The following is a 19,087-nucleotide window of genomic DNA, read 5'->3' on the forward strand; positions in this document are numbered from 1 at the left end:
GTCTATCTGAATGCCAGTATTACAGTCTTTGGTCTTCTTTAATTTCTTACAACAATGTTTTATAGCTCTCAGTGTACAAGTCTTGGATTTCTTTTATTAAATTTGTTAAATAAACAAAACGTTTGTTCTTCTTAATGTTATTGCAAATGGAACTGTTTCCTTAGTTCAATTTTCAGATTGTTCACTGTTAGTGTATAGAAATAAAATTGACTTTTGTATATTCATCATCATTACTGAACTTCATCATTACTGAACTTATTTAATATCTCTAATAACTTTTGTGAAGATTCCTTAGGATTTTCTATATACATGATCATGTCATCTGAAAATACAAATAGTTTTACTTCTTCATTTTCTAGTCTAATTGCTCTAGCTAGCACCTCTAATATAGTATTGAATAGAAGTGGCAGAACAGACATCCTAGTCTTGTTCCTGATCTTAAGGGGGAAAGCTTTAAATCTTGCACCATTAAGTGTGATGATGTTAACTGTGGGTTTTCATAGATGCTCTTCATCAGGTTGAGGAAGTTCTCTTTTATCCCAAGATTGTTGAGTGTTCAAGAAAGCATGTCAGATTTTGTCAAATCTTTTTCTGCATCTATCAACTGTCCTTTATTCTATTGATAAAGTATTAACAGTGATTGATTTGAATCAATGATTGATGAATGAATGATTGATGTTGATTCAACTTCATATTTCTGGGATATACCCAACTTGGTCATGATGTATAAATCTTTTTATATGTTGCTGGATTCAGTTTGCTAGTATCTGGTTAAGAATTTTTGCATCTATATTCAAAAGGGATATTGGTCTGCAGTTTTCCTGTGATGTCTTTTTCTGGTTTATTATCATGGAAATAGTAGCCTCACTGAATAAGTCAGGAAATGTGCCTGCTTAGTGAAGCATTGGTGTTAATTCTTTAAATGTTTGGTAGAATTCACTAGTGAAGTCACTGGTCCTGAGGTTATTTTTGTGGTAAGTTTTTGGTTACTAATTCAGTCTTTTTACTAGGTATATTCAGATTTTCTACTTCTTCTTGATTCAGTTTCAGTAGTTTGTGTGTTTCTAAGAATTTGTCCATTTATCCATGCAAACAGTAACGAAAAGAGTAGGAATAGCTATACTGACCCATCAAACTCTAGCTGGGGAAAATGACTCAAAAAGACATCTAGAGGAGCGTTTTAAGCAGTATGCAAAATATATTTGGAAAAGAATGAAACAGAAAGAGAGACTACTTTATAGGCTAGGCCTGAAATAATGATGAACTGAAGAAAGAAAAAGGGGAGAAGTTTCTCAAGATACACTTTGAACTATGTCAAAAGATTTTTTTTAAAAGCTAAAATTCTAGTACTTACATAGGAATAGGCACTTGACATGGAGGACAAGGCAATGCAGTCTGAATAAACGCTGGTTCAGATGGCTGTTCCCAAGGGCCTGAAGGCTGGTGCTACAAGTAAAATAAATAACAATTTTTAAGTCAGAGGGGTTAAATCATATGGCCGATTTAAGGATCTAAGAAAAAACAGTTCCACGAATCCTCTGCTCAAGCCGGCTGAAATTTTTTCAAGTACTCAACAAATTGTGCTTATTGAAATATTTTATTCCATCCTTAAATTCTATCAGATTGTTCTCCGCTAACACGTTTATATTAAAAATTCAGCCAGATTCCAGTTTTTAAATGACAGAACAAAGGCAGTACAGACTCCTTTACTTCTCATAAGCCAAAAGAATAAAACACAGAATTGTAAAATCCAAATTCCACCAACAGAATTTAATCTCCATTATTTTGTTCACTGTTGTCTCCCCAGCACCTAGAAGAATGCTTAACACATAGTAAGAATTCAATAAGTATTCACTGAATATGTGAATGAATCTTTGAGGAAACCAGGAGATATTTATAACCCTAAACTATAGTATATGAAGGAAGACTGACAAACTCATCTGTATGATGATTATAACATGACTATCACACTGTACTTGCAAACATTTTATTGATTTCTCTTTTCTATATTGTGAATTTCTTAAGACAAAAACCAAGTATCATTTACCTTATACCCCAGCTCCTATCACAGTGTTTAATACCCAATAAGTACTTCATCATTGCTTGTTGAAATGACTAAGTAAAATTAAGAAAATATGACCCACAGCAATGCATTATGTCTTAATAGTACTGTTCCCTTACCCTGCCAGTTTGCTTTATTAATGCTTGATCATGACATGGAGCAGGACACAAGTGACCACATTTCTCCAAAACCTTTCGGCAAGGTTGATGACATGGAGGACAAGAGCCAAAGTGACAACGATGTTTTTCTTGAGTTGTATGATGGCAAGTTGGTGGTCGACTAAATCATAAAGTACAATTTTTAAAATTACTTTTGATCATTGAACGATTATATCTAAAGTGCAATTATCTATTTATATACCTTCTAATTCCATACAGAATGAGCATACTGTGAATATTAATATTTTAGAACATTAAAGCAAAACTGAAAATACTAACAAAATGAAAAATCAGTATGAATTTAAATCTGTAAGACACCAGATGTAAGTCTGTACAGAGCTTTGTACTAACCTGCACTGCTCTTTGCACTTGGGGGGTCTTGTGGTACGTTCTCGGCCACAGGGTACTGTCACCTTTGTATTACCACAATTGCACTTCACATCTACAGTTTCTGGGCAGGGATAACAGCTACCTGAAAAAAAGGTCTGAAACTTAAAGAGAAATTTCCTTAACTACCCAAATTCCCATCAATAGTAGAATCAATAAGTTTAGTATATTCACACAATGGGATACTCTAGGATGAGAATAAATGAATGAACCTCACACATATAACACTGAGCAAAAGAAATCAGACACCATCAATATACAGTATATGATTCCATTTATATAAAATAAACAGGAAAAACTAATCTATGCTGTTCAAAATCAAGATGATGATTACAAAGGACACAAAAAGTTTGGGAAATGCTGGTAATGATCTGTTTAATAATCTGAGTTCTGGTTATATGGTTATGTTCAGTTTATGAAACATCATCAAGCGGTACACCTGCAATTTGTATACTTTTCTATATCTACACCAGTACTTCAATAAAAAGCTTTAGAATTTTCTTTAAAATTTGCTAAAAGTTCTGTTCTAAATAACAAATTTAACACATTACTCATTCAAAACTACACCAGCAAAATGGAGCTAAGTCTTTGGAAAATCTAATTTAGCAATAATCTTTTTGGCTTAGTTTCATACATACATCTACTCAAGTACATTATTTTTAAATAAATTCTCCAATAAGAGTGACTTATCTCATAAGGTTATTAACAAGTACAGTCAATTTTCCATTACTCATGCTTTGCGAAAGACTCTAAAATCTCATTTTAGGCTATAATTCCAAATACTTCTCTTCTCAACATTTCAAAAGGAAACATTTTTAGGGTTTCAGCTTTTTACCTTCTTTTGTTATGGGTAGAAATACACAAAGACCAATTGAAAAGAAATCTTTTAAACAGGCTATAAAGTTCTCTCCAAGGCTTTGACATCATCCTAAGGGCTTTCTTCCCACTCTAGTTTTCCAAATAGGCTACCCCATTAGAAATGAAATAGTAAGAAAGGAAGGGCTTCCCTGGTGGCGCAGTGGTTGAGAGTCCGCCTGCCGATGCAGGGGACACGGGTTCGTGCCCCGGTCCGGGAAGATCCCACATGCCGTGGAGCGGCTGGGCCCATGAGCCATGGCCGCTGAGCCTGCGCGTCCGGAGCCTGTGCTCCGCAACAGGAGAGGCCACAACAGTGAGAGGCCCGCGTACCGCAAAAAAAAAAAGAAAGGAATAAAGAGTCTTCAACCAGGAAGTAAGTATCTCAAGAAATTGCTGCCTAGGTGTCAGGTCCAAGCAAAATACTGAATAGCAATTAACCTGATAAAAAGCAGATTAATGATGAAAAATAGTCTGGTTAAAAGTCTCTATTAGTTCAAAACAGTTCCCTAAAACAAAAGAGGTTAAGAATTTTGATTCAAATAATGATCGCAGAAAAAGAAATAAAGTAAAAAGCACCACAGGGAAAAAACACACGTGTATTATACAAATTACCAAATTTATACTTCAGTGTTTTGATAACTATAATCCAGTAAAGTATTATCTTGAAGGTAATGCAAGCCAAGTTATCCTGACTCACATGATCAAACTTTATTTTGGTCTTTCCAAAAGAAAATTTGATGTCACATTTTTAAAAAAATTAATAGTGACATTTATGTCAGTTCTTACTCAGCACATTATATTAATTTCCATACTTAACAATGATAATTTTCATTCACCTTCAGCAATCAAAGAGAAACTTATCAAACATAACCTTTTTGCCGCCGTAAACTACAGCATCACTTTTCCTTTTTTAAAATTAAATCTTGAGAATAAGGGATAATTTCCCTGAACAGTTTTCCTAATGAACTCATTACAGACACCTGTACAAGACGACATAAATTCATGTAACTTCAGTGATAATATTTTTTAAATGAAAAAGGAGCATACAGAGTATAAATACAGTGACTAGTGGGTCAAAAGTCCAGTAATTCTAGAACCATAACCATAGAAGGCCTTAAGCTTTAAAGAACTATAAGTCAAGCTTTCATATATTCACAGCGCAAACATGCACATAGCACCCTCTCCCTATGAGTTACAGTACAACTTGATTATGAAGGTATCTAGAATAATGGAAAATGACATAAAATAATGATTCTATGTATCTTATGTAACTGAGTATTAAACAAATGGTAAGAGTTGCACAACGGTATCTTCACACACTTTCCATTAAGGTAAATTTTTTTTAGGGGCTACTAAGTTTCTTTTCTAAAAAATAAACATTCTGCCAAAAACTAATTAATAATAATTGAACCTGGATCTGATCAAACCTCTAGTCCCACTAACAGTTTATAGAAAATACAGAGGAAAATGTCAAATAATACCGCGGAGATGCAATCTGCAAAATCCAGACTCTGTGAAACTAAATAAAACAACCTAGTTTCTTAAACAAGTGACAAAGGAAAATATATAAAAAGATGGAAAATTATAGAAAAAGGGGGAAATTACAGATTCATAGACTTTAGAGACATCAACCAACTACAATGTCAATCTTATTAAGGTTTCTCAGTCATACAAACTGAAGTAAAAAATGAAGGCATTTATGAGACAAAAAGATATGTGAACACCAGATATTTGCTGATATTAAGAAACATTAACTATTTTCAGCTTAAGAATCCATCTTTCAGAGATGCATATTGAAGTATTTATGGGATTTGCTTCAAAATAATACAAGAGGGGGATATGCTTTCAACATTTCTCCACTAAGAATGATGTGTGCTCTGCCCTTTTTGCAGATACTCTATATCAGGTTAAGGATGCTCTCTTCCATTTCTAGTTAAGTTTTCATCATATATGGATGCTGAATTTTATCAACTGTTTTTCAGACATTTACTAAAATGATCTGATTTCTCCTTTAATCTGTTAATGTGATGGAAACATGTTATTAGATTTACTAATCTTAAACCAACCATACATTACTGCAATAAACCCAACTTGGTTATGATACATTAAGGTTTTGGATAGCTAATACTGTAGTACCAGATAGCTGGATTTGAGTGGCAAAAACTTTAATATTTTACAAACATGTTCATCAGTTAAGATTGGCCTGTAATTTTCCCTTACTTTCCTTGAAAGACGATATAATGAGCTGGAACACATTACTTTTTTACATACACTATCAAACAGTTCACAAAGAGATTAAACTTATACATACTTTAAATGTTCATTTGTTAAAAATCATGTGTAAAAATCACCTAGGCCCGGTGTTTTCTTGGTGAGAAAATTCTAAACTACTGATCCAATTTCTTTAATGGTCATACAACTAGTCAGGTTTTCAACTTAAAGTGAAGGCTATGTTTTAACAGTGGTCTCCAAGGCCCTATACATATTCTCCTTTCCCCAGCAATCATTTAATGCACCATCTCTCTGACCTCATCTCCTGACATGTGTCCCCCTGAGCAACCACTTCAGTCCTCCTTCAAATGTTCCTGTCTCAAGGCCTCTGTACTCAAACTGCCCCATCCCCATTTCCCCAGGGCTTGATCCCTACTTCTCTCAGGATTCCCCACACATGTCATTCTTTCAGAGTCCTACTCTGACCACACTATATAAAACAGTATATACCGTCCCAACTATCACAATTTTACTCTAATTTTCTTTCTATACTTGTCACTATCTGATATTCTATATTAATGTGATTATTTACTTGTATTCTAATTGAGGGAGAATTAAAAAATAAGCTCCATAAAAGCAGGTACGTTGTCAAAATTGTTCACTCGCAATTCCAGTGCCTGGTACTTAGTGGACACTCAAAAATACTTATTGAATGAATAACTTTAGAATGTTAATGAAATTCAAATTTAATGGGTCAGTGATATACTATGACTACAAAAGGAAATAAAATCCTTTTACATGAGAACCAAAAAACCAGTTCTAAACTTTACAATTTAAAGACACTTGGGCTTCCCTGGTGGCGCAGTGGTTGAGAGTCCACCCGCCAATGCAGGGGACACGGGTTCGTGCCCCGGTCCGGGATGATCCCACATGCCGCGGAGTGGCTGGGCCCGTGAGCCATGGCCGCTGAGCCTGCGCGTCCGGAGCCTGTGCTCCGCAATGGGAGAGGCCACGGCGGTAAGAGGCCCGAGTACCGCAAAAATAAATAAATAAAGACACTGACATTTTTGGATTGGGTTGTTTGTTTCTTTGATATTGAGCTGCTTGTATATTTTGGAGATTAATCCTTTGTCAGTTGCTTCATTTGCAAGTATTTTCTCCCATTCTGAGGGTTGTCTTTTGGTCTTGTTTATGGTTTCCTTTGCTGTGCAAAGGCTTTTAAGTGTCATTAGGTCCTGTTTACTTTTGGTTTATTTCTATTTCTCTAGGAGGTGGGTCAAAAAGGATCTTGCTGTGATTTATGTCATAGTGTTCTGCCTATGTTTTCCTCTAAGAGTTCTACAGTGTCTGGCCTTACATTTAAGTCTTTAATCCATTTTGAGTTAATTTTTGTGTATGATATTAGGGAGTGTTCTAATTTCATTCTTTTACATGTAGTTGTCCAGTTTTCCCAGCACCACTTATTGAAGAGGCTGTCTTTTCTCCACTGTATATTCTTGCTTCCTTGATCAAAAATAAGGTGACCATATGTGCGTGGGTTTATCCCTGGGGCTTTCTATCCTGTTCCAATTATCTATATTTCTCTTTTTGTTCCAGTACCATACTGTCTTGATTACTGTAGCTCTGTAATATAGTCGGTAGTCAGGGAGCCTGATTCCTCCAGCTCCGTTTTTCTTTCTCAAGATTGCTTTGGCTATTTGGGGTCTTTTGTGTTTCCATACAAATTGTGAAATTTTTTGTTCTACTTCTGTGAAAAATGCCATTGAAAGTTTGATAGGGATTGCACTGAATCTGCAGATTGCTTTGGGTAGTATAGTCATTTTCACAATGTTGATTCTTCCAATCCAAGAACATGGTATATCTCTCCATTTGTATCATTAATTTCTTTCATCAGTGTCTTATAGTTTTCTGCATACAGGTCTTTTGTCTCTCTAGGTAGGTTTATTCCTAGGTATTTTCTTCTTTTTATTGCAGTGGTAAATGGGAGTGTTTCCTTAATTTCTCTTTCAGATTTTTCATCATTAGTGTATAGGAATGCAAGAGATTTCTGTGCATTAATTTTGTATCCTGCTACTTTACCAAATTCATTGATTAGCTCTGGTAGTTTTCTGGTAGCGTCTTTAAGATTCTCTATGTATAGTATCATGTCATCTGCAAACAGTCAGTTTTACTTCTTCTTTTCCGATTTGGATTCATTTTATTTCTTTTTCTTCTCTGATTGCTGTGGCTAAAACTTCCAAAACTATGTTGAATAATAGTGGTGAGAGTGGGCAACCTTGTCTTCTTCCTGATCTTAGTGGAAACGGTTTCAGCTTTTCACCACTGAGAATGATGCTGGCTGTGGCTCTGGCACATATGGCCTAAATAGACATTTCTCCAAAGAAGATATACAGATTGACAACAAACACATGAAAGGATGCTCAGCATCACTAATTATTAGAGAAATGCAAATTAAAACCACAGTGAGGTATCACCTCACACCAGTCAGAACGGCCATCATCAAAAAATCTACAAACAATAAATGCTGGAGAGGGTGTGGAGAAAAGGGAAACTTCTTGGGTGGGAACTGTGGGTGGGAATGTAAACTGATACAGCCACTATGGAAAACAGTATGGAGGTTCCTTAAAAAACTAAAAATAGAAGTACCATACGACCCAGAAATCCCACTACTGGGCATATACCCTGAGAAAACCATAATTCAAAGAGTCATGTACCACAATGTTCATTGCAGCACTATTTACAAGAGCCAGGACATGGAAGCAACCTAAGTGTCCATCGACAGATGAATGGATAAAGAAGATGTGGCACATATATACAATGGAATATTACTCAGCCATAAAAAGAAACAAAGTTGAGCTATTTGCAGTGAGGTGGATGGACTTAGAGACTGCCATACAGAGTGAAGTAAGAAAGAGAAAAACAAATACTGTATGCTAACACATATATATGGAATCTAAAAAAAAATGGTTCTGAAGAACTTAGGGGCAGGACAGGAATAAAGATGCAGACATAGAGAATGAACCTGAGGACACGGGGAAGGGGAAGGGGAAGCTCAGACAAAGTGAGAGAGTGGCATGGACATATATACACTACCAAATGTAAAATAGATAGCTAGTGGGAAGCAGCTGCATGGCACAGGGAGATCAGCTTAGTGCTTTGTGTCCACCTAGAGGGGTGGGATAGGGAGGGTGGGAGGGAGATGAAGGAGGGAGGAGAAATGGGAATATATGTATATGTATGGCTGATTCACTTTGTTATACAGCAGAAACTAACACACCATTGTAAAGCAATTATACTCCAATAAAGATGTTAAAAAAATAAATAAATAAAAATAAAGACACTGACAAATCAGAGAACATCCACAGGGAAATGACTATGGGGTTAATATATCTGCCATTTTTCCTAATGGGGAGGCAATATGGTATAACGGAAATATTATTAAACTTTGGGTTCACATCCTGACCCTGCAACTAGTTCTATGACCTTGGGCCAACAGTCTCTTTGCCTGCTTCCTCCTTTTACAAAACAACACTAACACCTTCCAAGATTCCTGAAAGGATTAAGACATTAAGGGAGATATCTAGTATCCACCTAATCCCAAAGGAAGACAACAAAAATCAGTACAGTAGTTTTTCCCAGGTCACAAAGCTGTTATTGGGTTGGCCAAATTCCTTCAGGTTTTTCCACAGATATGGAAACACCCAAACAAACTTTTTGGCCAACCCAATACTACGTTCACTTTTGACTCAGGGCCTCTTAATTTAAACCCATGCTCTTTCCACTACCTTATACTATCTTTCAGTAGATTCCATTTCATACCAACATACTCCAAATGAGTAAAGTTAACTCAGTTTTCAATCTCTAATAACTTAGGCACCCCTGAGACCCTTTCAGGTGGTCTGCAAGAATTTATGTACATAGATTAGAATTTTCCAGAAGCTATATGACAAGGGATTATCACAACAGATTGAATGCAGAAGCAGATATGTGAATCCAGCTATCTTCTATTAAGCTAGACATTAAAGACATTTGCAGAAATGTAAAACAGTATCATTCTTCTCACTAAACTTTTTTTTACAAAGTAGCTATTTTTCACAAAAAAGTTACTGTATTAAGATGTAATGGGTACTATGGTAATATTTTTCAATAAAATAATAAATATTATTATATTTTAATTTAATTTCAAATACAATAAATATCAGTAGATAAAATCCACATTAACTAAAGGTCTTTGGGCCCAAAAAGAGTGTAAAAGGTCCTTGAGACCAAAAATTTTGAGAACCACTGTACAGAATATATACAATCCTTTACTAGACTTAATTTCATATCAATGTCTAAAATTCAAAATACTACTGAAAAACCTATTAATTAACTTAAAAACTATGCGGGGAAGGTTGGGTAGAAGTAAGGAAACAACATGGTATTACTGAAAGAACAGAAGTTTATATTCAAAAGGTGTGGGTTCAAATCTTGGCTATAATGCCTTAGTAGATATTTCCCTAAGTAAATCACTGAATCCTCTTCAGCTTAAATTTCCTCATCCATAAAATAAAGATAGTGGCAACTGCTCTAACTTCTCAAGATTGCTAAGAGTAAGATAATAAATGTGAAAGCTCTCTATCAACGAGAAAGCACTATGTAAATATAAACATAAAATTACAGCTATTGTTAAATTTTACCTCTATGGCAGACAGATGGACACTTATGGTTTCTACATCCTAAAGTCCGTCCACAGTTTTGATCACAAGGTGGACAGTTTCCAGGGCAACACTGAAGGGAAAGCAATACATAAAGAACAGGTAATTTGAAAACCGTACGTAATATGAATGTCATTACTAGTTATTCACAGAACTTAGGGAAATCAAAAGATAGTTCTTTTCACTATAAGAATAAAAGTATTCAAGAATATCAACATTCTTGTGTAGAATACGTTGTACTAAGAACTTATAACTTTAAGTAGACAATGACCTAATTTAGTGAAGTCAAGCTAAATTTTCTTGCCCTTTATTTAATTATTCTATGACTTAAAATAGTTCCATAAGATAGTTTCTCTTCTACTTATCTACACAGAAATTGACAACACTAACCACAGGAATGGATCTGGTCAAACCCTATAGTCAATTCAGGCAAACAATCTGGCTATTTTTAAAATTTAATTACAATAAAACCCATTCAATATATAGATTAGTTTGGCAGTTATTTTCAAACCAAAGAGTCAGAGACTAACTAAAGGAAAGAAGGAGAGATAGGCTAATTGCTTCTAGTGCTGTTTTGTTACTCCCTGATTTCCAATCTGTGAGAAATATAGCTGTCTATGACCTGTCCCAATTTTCATTCATGAACACAAGGCAACTACTTAAAGTTCCATCTTGCCATTCTAACTCCTTGACAAACTTTGGAAAGGAAATACAGACTACAATTTTCTTAAAGAAACAGGTTTGTAACCTACTTCAGAACAAGTTTCAGTATATAAAAATAGCTCAAAACAAAGTACACATTATTGAAAAGCAATTAAAAATTAAAATAGTTCATTCAATTAAGCAAATATTTACCAAGTAATACTATGTGCCTATCACTTTCCCAGTGGCAGTGGGAAAAAAGAAGGTTATGTGGTCCACAACATGAATAAGCCTTTAGATGTTTGTTTCTCACCATGATGAATAATAATGACCAGATTTACTCTCCTGCCTTAAACAACTAGAAAATCAGACAAAATATTTGAAACAGCAGTTTTTAGACATTAGACAACTAGGCAGCACAGGACAGAAACCCCTATGAGAACAGAAACAAACAAGGTGAGTCCTATGATAGCACAAGCTTAGACCTGGACACAAGGAAAAAGATCACAAGCAGAGTCCAGTGGTCTTACCAAGTTAAGGAGACAAAATTCATAGTTTAGAGAGGCAAGTGTGGTTAGAATTTGTGGAAAAGTGGTAACACAAAGCATGAAGTTTATAATGTCTGGAAACCAATCAAAAGTCACCTAGCAGTAAAGAATAACCCAAAAGGAAAAGAAAACTCAATCAACAAAAATAGACCCAGAAATGATAGATGACAGAATTGGTAGACAAGGACATTAAAATACGCATTTGAAGTATAACCTATTCACTTATATTCAAGAAGACAGAAGAGAGCATGAGCATGAAAAGGACAGACATGGAAGATACAGAAAAAGTCACAACTCCAAGTCTCAGAGATGAAAAAATACTGTCTGAGACGAAGAAACACAGGATGGGATAAACAATGGGATTAGACAATGCAGAAGAAAATTAGAGAACTTGAAGACAAACAATATAAGATAACATTAAATGTGAAAATTAAAAGGACTAAATAATAAATGTAGCATCAGTGACCTATGGGACTTCAAGCAGCATGACATACCTGTCACTGGAGTCTCAGTGGGGGAAATATTTGAAGAAATAAAGATTGAAAATTTCACAAATATGATGAAAACTATAAAGACATACAAGAAGCTCAACAAAAGTTGTACTAAAGAAACATGAAGAAAGCTATACAAAGGAACATCACAAATAAATTACTGAAAACTAATGATAAAGAGAAAAATCTTTAAAAATAGCCAAAGGAAAAAGATACATTACATACAGAGGAACCAAGATAACAGAGATAGTGGAGCAACGTGTTTAAAGAATGGGAAAAAAATTGTCAAACTAAAATTCTGCAGTAAAAATATTTTTCACAAACAAAGGCTAAAGACAGTTCACAAAAGTTGCAAGAATTCATGACGAGCACTACAAGAAATGTTAAAGGAAGTCCTTCAGACAAAAGAAAATGAAATCAGATAGAAACCTGAATCTATATAAAAGGATGAAAAGCACCAAAAATCATGAGTTTGATGATAAATATAAAAGACTACTTTTTCACACTCTTTAAAAGATACCTGTTAAAGCAAAAATAAAAACAACACATTTGAGGTTTATAAAATACATGGGTATAAAATGTGTAAGAATCGAATAAAGGAGGTAAAATGGAATTATTGAAAGACAACACTCAAACAGAAGACACAAAAAGAGGGAAAAGAAACAAAGAACAGATGAAAAAATAGAAAATAAATAGCAAAATTACAGACTTAAATCCAACCATTTTATTAAAGACCACAATAAATGTAAATGATCTACACCCAAATTAAACGATAAAGATTTAAAATAAAATAATTATCTAAATAAAACAATTATCTAATTGCTGTCTATAAGAAATCCACTTCAAATATAAAGATTTGAATAAGTTCAAAGTAAAAGAATGGAAAATATATACTGTATGAACACTAAGCAAAACAAAGTTGAAATCACTATATTTAATAGATTTAAGAACAAAGTATCTTACCAGAGATAGAGGGATAATTCATAATAAAAGGGACTCAAAAAAACTTCAAATCTACAGACTCAATAAAATTTTCCAGTTGACCTTATACTGAACCAAGATTCTATAAATAAGATCTGAACAGCAGAAGTTAAGCCTCTAACATGCCAAACAAACTACCACTAACACTGCTATGATGTTTTAAAGTCAGGGAACAGGGACTTCCCTGGTGGTGCACTGGTTAAGAATCCACCTGCCAATGCAGGCAACACAGTTTCAAGCCCTGGTCTGGGAAGATCCCACATGCCGCGGAGCAACTAAGCCCGCGTGCCACAACTACTGAGCCTGTGCTCTAGAGCCCGTGAGCCACAACTACTGAGCCCGCGCACCACAACTACTGCAGCCCGTGTGCCTAGAGCCTGTGCTCTGCTGCAATGAGAAGCCCACACACTGCGACAAAGAGTAGCCCCCAGTCGCCGCAACTAGGGAGAGCCCACGCGCAGCAACGAAGACCCAATGCAGCCAATAAATAAATTTATTTTTAAAAAAAAATAATAATAAAGTCAGGGAACAGAAACAGCCAAAGAACCAAGTAGAAGGAATTATGCATAGGACAAAAAGAGACCCTTGTTATTTAAAAACCTTGTAAGATTTCCCACTAATACAAACAATAATGTAGAATATTTATTAATATTTCATATGGAAAGCAAAGAATATGCCTAAGTATTTGAGGAACAAGTCAAGATGGCACTTATCATGGGCCCAAAGATGAAAAATCCAAGAGAATTTTAAAATCAGTTTTCAAAGCTTATTACCTTTCTCCTACACTGATGCTTCTGACAGTCCCGCAACTTAACACACTTAGTTTCACAAAGATACGGTTTATGACACGGCATTCGTTTAGTATGCTTTCCACAACGACAATGCTTCTCCACTTCCTGGAAGAATCAAATAAATGCTATTAAAATTGACTTTCGTTGACATGATTTTTTTCACACTGTAATCTCTATAATTACTAAAAAATGAAAGAGAAAATTTTAAAAGTGTTTTGTATGAAAGACTTTTTAAAAAATAAAGGAGAATTTCCTAAGACATTTGTTTGTTCCAAAAAGGCTTCACAGAATTTCCATTATTAAATTTAGTAAAAATTTGATGTTAAATAGTAAAACAACATCACACGTTAAAATCCCTTATATCTAGTTACACAATAACATCTACACATGTAGTTTCAGGAAAACAAGAAAACTGGATTATCTAGTAGTATGTCAAAACCAGAATGACATCTAGGCATTTTTTCCCCTATCATCCCTAGGCCTAATTCATCATTGCTTTGAATATCTTCTGAGGATAAACAACGCCACACTAGTCTATAAAAATGACAACATTCAAACTTTTACCAAGCAAAACAAAAAAAAGGTAATTTCAGATTTAATTGCTGGCATACTCTCCTGCTTCATCATAAATATTAGATCATGACACAGGTGTTTATGAAAACAATTACAAAACAATCCCACTTGACATATTATGACAGATAGCTGTTAAAAGTAATCATTATAGGACATGACTAACTTGTCTACATGTTTCACAAGGACCTCGGTGACAACGCTGTGAACATCTGTGGATTCCACATTCAAGTACTTTGTCACAACTGTCTCCACAAGTTGGTACATCTTCTGTACAAGGCAAAGAAAACTCTACAAGCAAACAAAAAAAATCAATATTAAAAATAACATACATTATTATAAAGTACTAATAACGTGCCATGTACTTCTGGATTCCTAGAGAATGACAGGTCTTTCAGACTATGAACTTTTGCATCTACATATTTATTGGAAAGTTAACTAAAGAAAATAACCCCTATATTTGTAAAGCTTATGCCTTTTAAAAAGAATTCGATACATGACAAGTTACCATTCTCAAGAAGCATATATATATATATTTTTTTTTTTCCTTTCTTTGAGGTACGCGGGCCTCTCACTGCTGTGGCCTCTCCCATTGCGGAGCACAGGCTCCGGACGCACAGGCTCAGCGGCCATGGCTCACGTGCCCAGCCGCTCAGCAGCACGTGGGATCCTCCCGGCCCGAGGCACGAACCCGTGTCCCCTGCATCGGCAGGCGGACTCTCAACCACTGCGCCACCAAGAAGCATATTTCTATGAGCTAACTACTTCAGAAATACTTTTCTGAAGAAATGAGTAAGCCCATGTAAACCACTATGAAGAATTCTACAATATATAGAACAATAAAAAAAATTTGCTCTAAACAACCTCATACGATGGAGGAAAAAAATAGATCTAGACTTAAAAACTATGAAACTGACCTTTAACATAAACATATTATAACAAGTGTTTGCAATAATCTTATAAATATGTGTGCTGGTACTGGTGCTGAGTCAAGAAAGTGAACTTGAACTGTAACCCTTCTATGCCTTTATCTCAAAGTAGCCCAAACAAAATTCACCTATAATCTAATACCCAACAATAACAATAGCTTATAATTATTAGGTTTCCTTTATATGCTGGCCACTATACTAAATACTTTACGTGCATTTTATCACTTAATTCTCACAATTATCTTATGAAGAAGGGACTATTATTGTCCCCATTTAACTTGAGAAAACTGCAGTTCATGAAGGTGAGATTTGAACCCACATACGCCTAGTCTTTTTTTTTTTTTCAAATTTTAGCAGAGATTTATTCATGGACGGAAAAAAAGAAAGGGAGAAGGGGAGAGGAACTAAAAGGAACGTATCTTGGAACACTTACATTCATCATAATCTTATTTAAACAGATTTACATGTGTCCGCACACTGTTCAGAATGGTGACCCTTGGATAATCGAAAATAATGAATCTCGAAAAACAGCCTATTATTTTCACTCTACCTCAGTTTTTTTCTGGGTTTTTTTGTCTGTTTGTTTGTTTCTTTCTTTATCAGCATGCAGAGCAGTTTATTGACATTTACTTCCCCAAATGACTTTTCCTCACTGGTTGAAAGAACTGGGGAGTTGGGAGGGGGTACAGATGGAAACCAAAGGTACACCTTCAATGTGCTTTGATGGACTGAAAAAAGGTTGGTCTGAGATTGACAAGCCCCCTATTTCAGAGGCTCAGGAAGTTTGGGCCCAAAATCTGAGTTCTTAATCCACTAAGCTATATTGTCCTCTCATCCAAATGTACAGAAATCTAATATCAAATTTGTATTATTATTGAAACTACATTATGAGCTCCCAGAGAAATCTAATTTAATTAGGAAAGTACTCTAATTAGCATGATAAATAATTATAATCCCATTAAAGGTTTTTTAAAAAGTCTTACTTGACTTCTGACAGGGACAGAACCTTTTCCCAGATCGAGGACATTCTCCACAAGCACCTACATGGCAAACTTGCTCACACGTATGATTACCACATGGCAGTGTTTTCCCACATACCTAAAATAAAATGCAATAAGCACTAACGACTTAAAAGTTAACAAAAGACTTTGTACATGACATAATCATTTCTCAGTCACAAATAAGCAACTTCTTTAGATTCCTCAAATTATTATGCTTTATATCTTACATAAGTATTATATGTATATATGCATAAGCATATACATACACATTTCTTATGCGCCAGGGAGTATATTTTTAAAATGTAATAAAGGAAAAAGAACATGCAGCTTCACATGGTCATCCACCAAAGATTTCCAAATGGTACTAAAACCATGCCAATTCTAAGACAATCTACAGAATCAATACTACTTCCAATTGGATTAACTCAAGAAGAGGGAAAAGAGGAAAGAGTACATATGTACTAAATCCAAAATTCAACAAATAGCTGTTAATTTGAAAAAAAATTTCCCCTGGTAATTAAAATGATATTAAATTGAAAAAGTTTCCTAAAACATGAATATAATTCATCTGAGTTGCTATTCTTCCTCTCCTTTTATCCAACTAAACCTCATTAGCATTTCTAATTGTTTATGCTTCTGTATACTTTAACACCCACTCCTCAAAATGCATATACACTTACTTGATCACAGTGCCACAGTGGACTTGCACAACTTCTTTCAGCTACTTGTTTGCCACAGACACACTTTTGCCTACTAACTCTTGGACAGGGTGGGCAACTTCCTAAAATCAAAATGATAAATTAGCATGGAACATTATAAAAGCAACAGAGACTGCTTTGACTTCTGCTTAAGGCCAGAACACCTAACAGGTATGACCTTTTACCTGCATGACAAGGATTTTCACATTTATGTTGTCCACAAAGCAATTTCCGTCCACATGGCAGGTGACAGGACCATTCCTTAGCACTGCACCGACGAGGGATAGGTTTTGCTTTCTTACAATAACAAGTAGTTGTGACCATCTTAGGACAAGGAGGGCATGGACCTAGAATCCAATGAAAGGGGGAAAAAAAAAAATCAGAAGTTAAAAGTAAAAATTTTCAGTTCCTATACGTATCAGTAATTTCTAAAGCTTTCCATGCTGATACTTTAAAAGGCAATCCCTTCCAATATTTTCTTATGTAAACTTAAGTTCTGAGTTCAACTCTCACAATTTTTTTTACTTCAACATGAGAAGAAATAACCACTCACAATTAGAAATATAATATATAACTCACCTGGATGGCAGAGGAGTAAACACTTATGGCCACAAGGAGGTTTAAAATCTCTCTCACATACTTGGCCGCATGAATGAGGCACAAGCCACGGATCTAAAGGTGGATCTTCCACTTTGCCACAGTAGCAATAGTACCTACTAGGTATGTCAGATCGTTTGTATTCAAACCTACATTTTGGACTACAAAGAATGAAATTACTGAAGTTAATTTCAATTATAAAAGTGACATGAGGCAGAAATATAAATATACTTAATAACAGAGTATACACAATCAGTTTTATGTTAATGTAACCTCTGCTCCATCTTTATATTAGAAAGAAACAAGATTTTACTAAAATCAATTTCAACCATCTAGGAGAGCTCTGTCCAATAATTTCCTGAGATGATGGAAGTGTTCTATACCTGTCATGTCTAACACAGTGGCCATTAGCCACACATGGCTAGTGAGCACTTGAAATGTGGCTATTACGTACAACTGAGGAAGAAACAATTTTCTATTTCATAATTTTTAAGAATTTAAATAACCATGTGTGGATAGTTGCTACCATATTAAACAACACATATCTAAAATACAGCTACAAAAGGAAGCAACATTAGCTTTCTACTAACAACCTGAACTTTATTCTTCAGATATTCATTCCAATTTTATAAAGTTCAATGTTTTAAAAGGTTGGTTGGGTGGTCTACAAATAAGCAAAATGTATTAGTAATAGCAAGAAGAGAGACATCGGTTATAGGTAGGTAATACAGCAGCAAGAAACATGACTTAAAATCTAGAATTACGGGGAAAAATGTGTGAAAATAAACAAAGAATTTCGTACTTCTCAACATCTAATACAAAATATATATATTTCAAATGTACCTAGGTCAAAGAAAAGTTGAAATACTGTTGCACATTCTCTGCTAAAGCAGATTTTTACCTATCAAGATTAAAATAAAGCAGTTTTAGTCCTAGAAGCCAAACTAACATAATAAATATAGAAAATTTAATAAGATTGGATAATATACACCTGCAGTTTTTTGTTTATTTGTTTGTTTTCATTAAAATTAAAAAGAAAGGAAGAGAGAAAAAATGAAAAGACAGTTTGGGAAACTCTGCCTACCCATGGTTATCTTTTTAAATAGATGAAATTAATTGGAATTAATTAAAATTCTCTTCTTGTTTCTTAATAATATAATATGAAGCATATTCCAAGTTTCTTGTGGGGAGCTGATTAAGATCCTTCCATGTTTGTTAATATACAGAGTAAATGCTCAGACAAATTTTAGACATTATTCATACTGAGAGAGGAAAAGAAATTGAAGAGGCTAAAGAAAATGGGAGGTGGGAGTGGAAAAGTAATTTTGTATATGTAAAAGTTTAATATAGATTATTAGAGAAAAAAGTTATGTTTTAGTTGTAACTTATAGTAAAAGAAAATTCCGTCACTAGTCTGGCTTTCTGTCTTTGGAAAACTGAAACTTGAGAAGAGAGTCACATGAAAG

General features: G+C 34.7%; 1 protein-coding gene across 2 annotated transcripts in view; it reads right to left on the minus strand.

Moving 5' to 3' along the window:
* The window catches only part of NFXL1 (nuclear transcription factor, X-box binding like 1), a 52,607-nt gene that overhangs the window by 23,461 nt on the left and 10,059 nt on the right, over positions 1–19,087 (minus strand). For both annotated transcript variants that reach the window (XM_022564878.2, XM_022564851.2), the window contains 10 exons: positions 17,604–17,782; positions 17,210–17,371; positions 17,007–17,107; positions 16,309–16,423; positions 14,563–14,687; positions 13,809–13,931; positions 10,356–10,446; positions 2,572–2,692; positions 2,182–2,341; positions 1,355–1,446 (listed from right to left, as the gene is read on the minus strand). In XM_022564878.2, the coding sequence (XP_022420586.1) occupies positions 1,355–1,446; positions 2,182–2,341; positions 2,572–2,692; positions 10,356–10,446; positions 13,809–13,931; positions 14,563–14,687; positions 16,309–16,423; positions 17,007–17,107; positions 17,210–17,371; positions 17,604–17,782 (1,269 nt within the window). The remainder of the gene's footprint in view (positions 1–1,354; positions 1,447–2,181; positions 2,342–2,571; positions 2,693–10,355; positions 10,447–13,808; positions 13,932–14,562; positions 14,688–16,308; positions 16,424–17,006; positions 17,108–17,209; positions 17,372–17,603; positions 17,783–19,087) is intronic.

The sequence above is a fragment of the Delphinapterus leucas genome, chromosome 5 (assembly GCF_059928025.1).
Source record: "Delphinapterus leucas isolate spDelLeu-1000000601 "Yukka" chromosome 5, BTC_Dleu_Yukka2, whole genome shotgun sequence".
In the NCBI taxonomy this organism is placed as follows: Eukaryota; Metazoa; Chordata; class Mammalia; order Artiodactyla; family Monodontidae; genus Delphinapterus; species Delphinapterus leucas.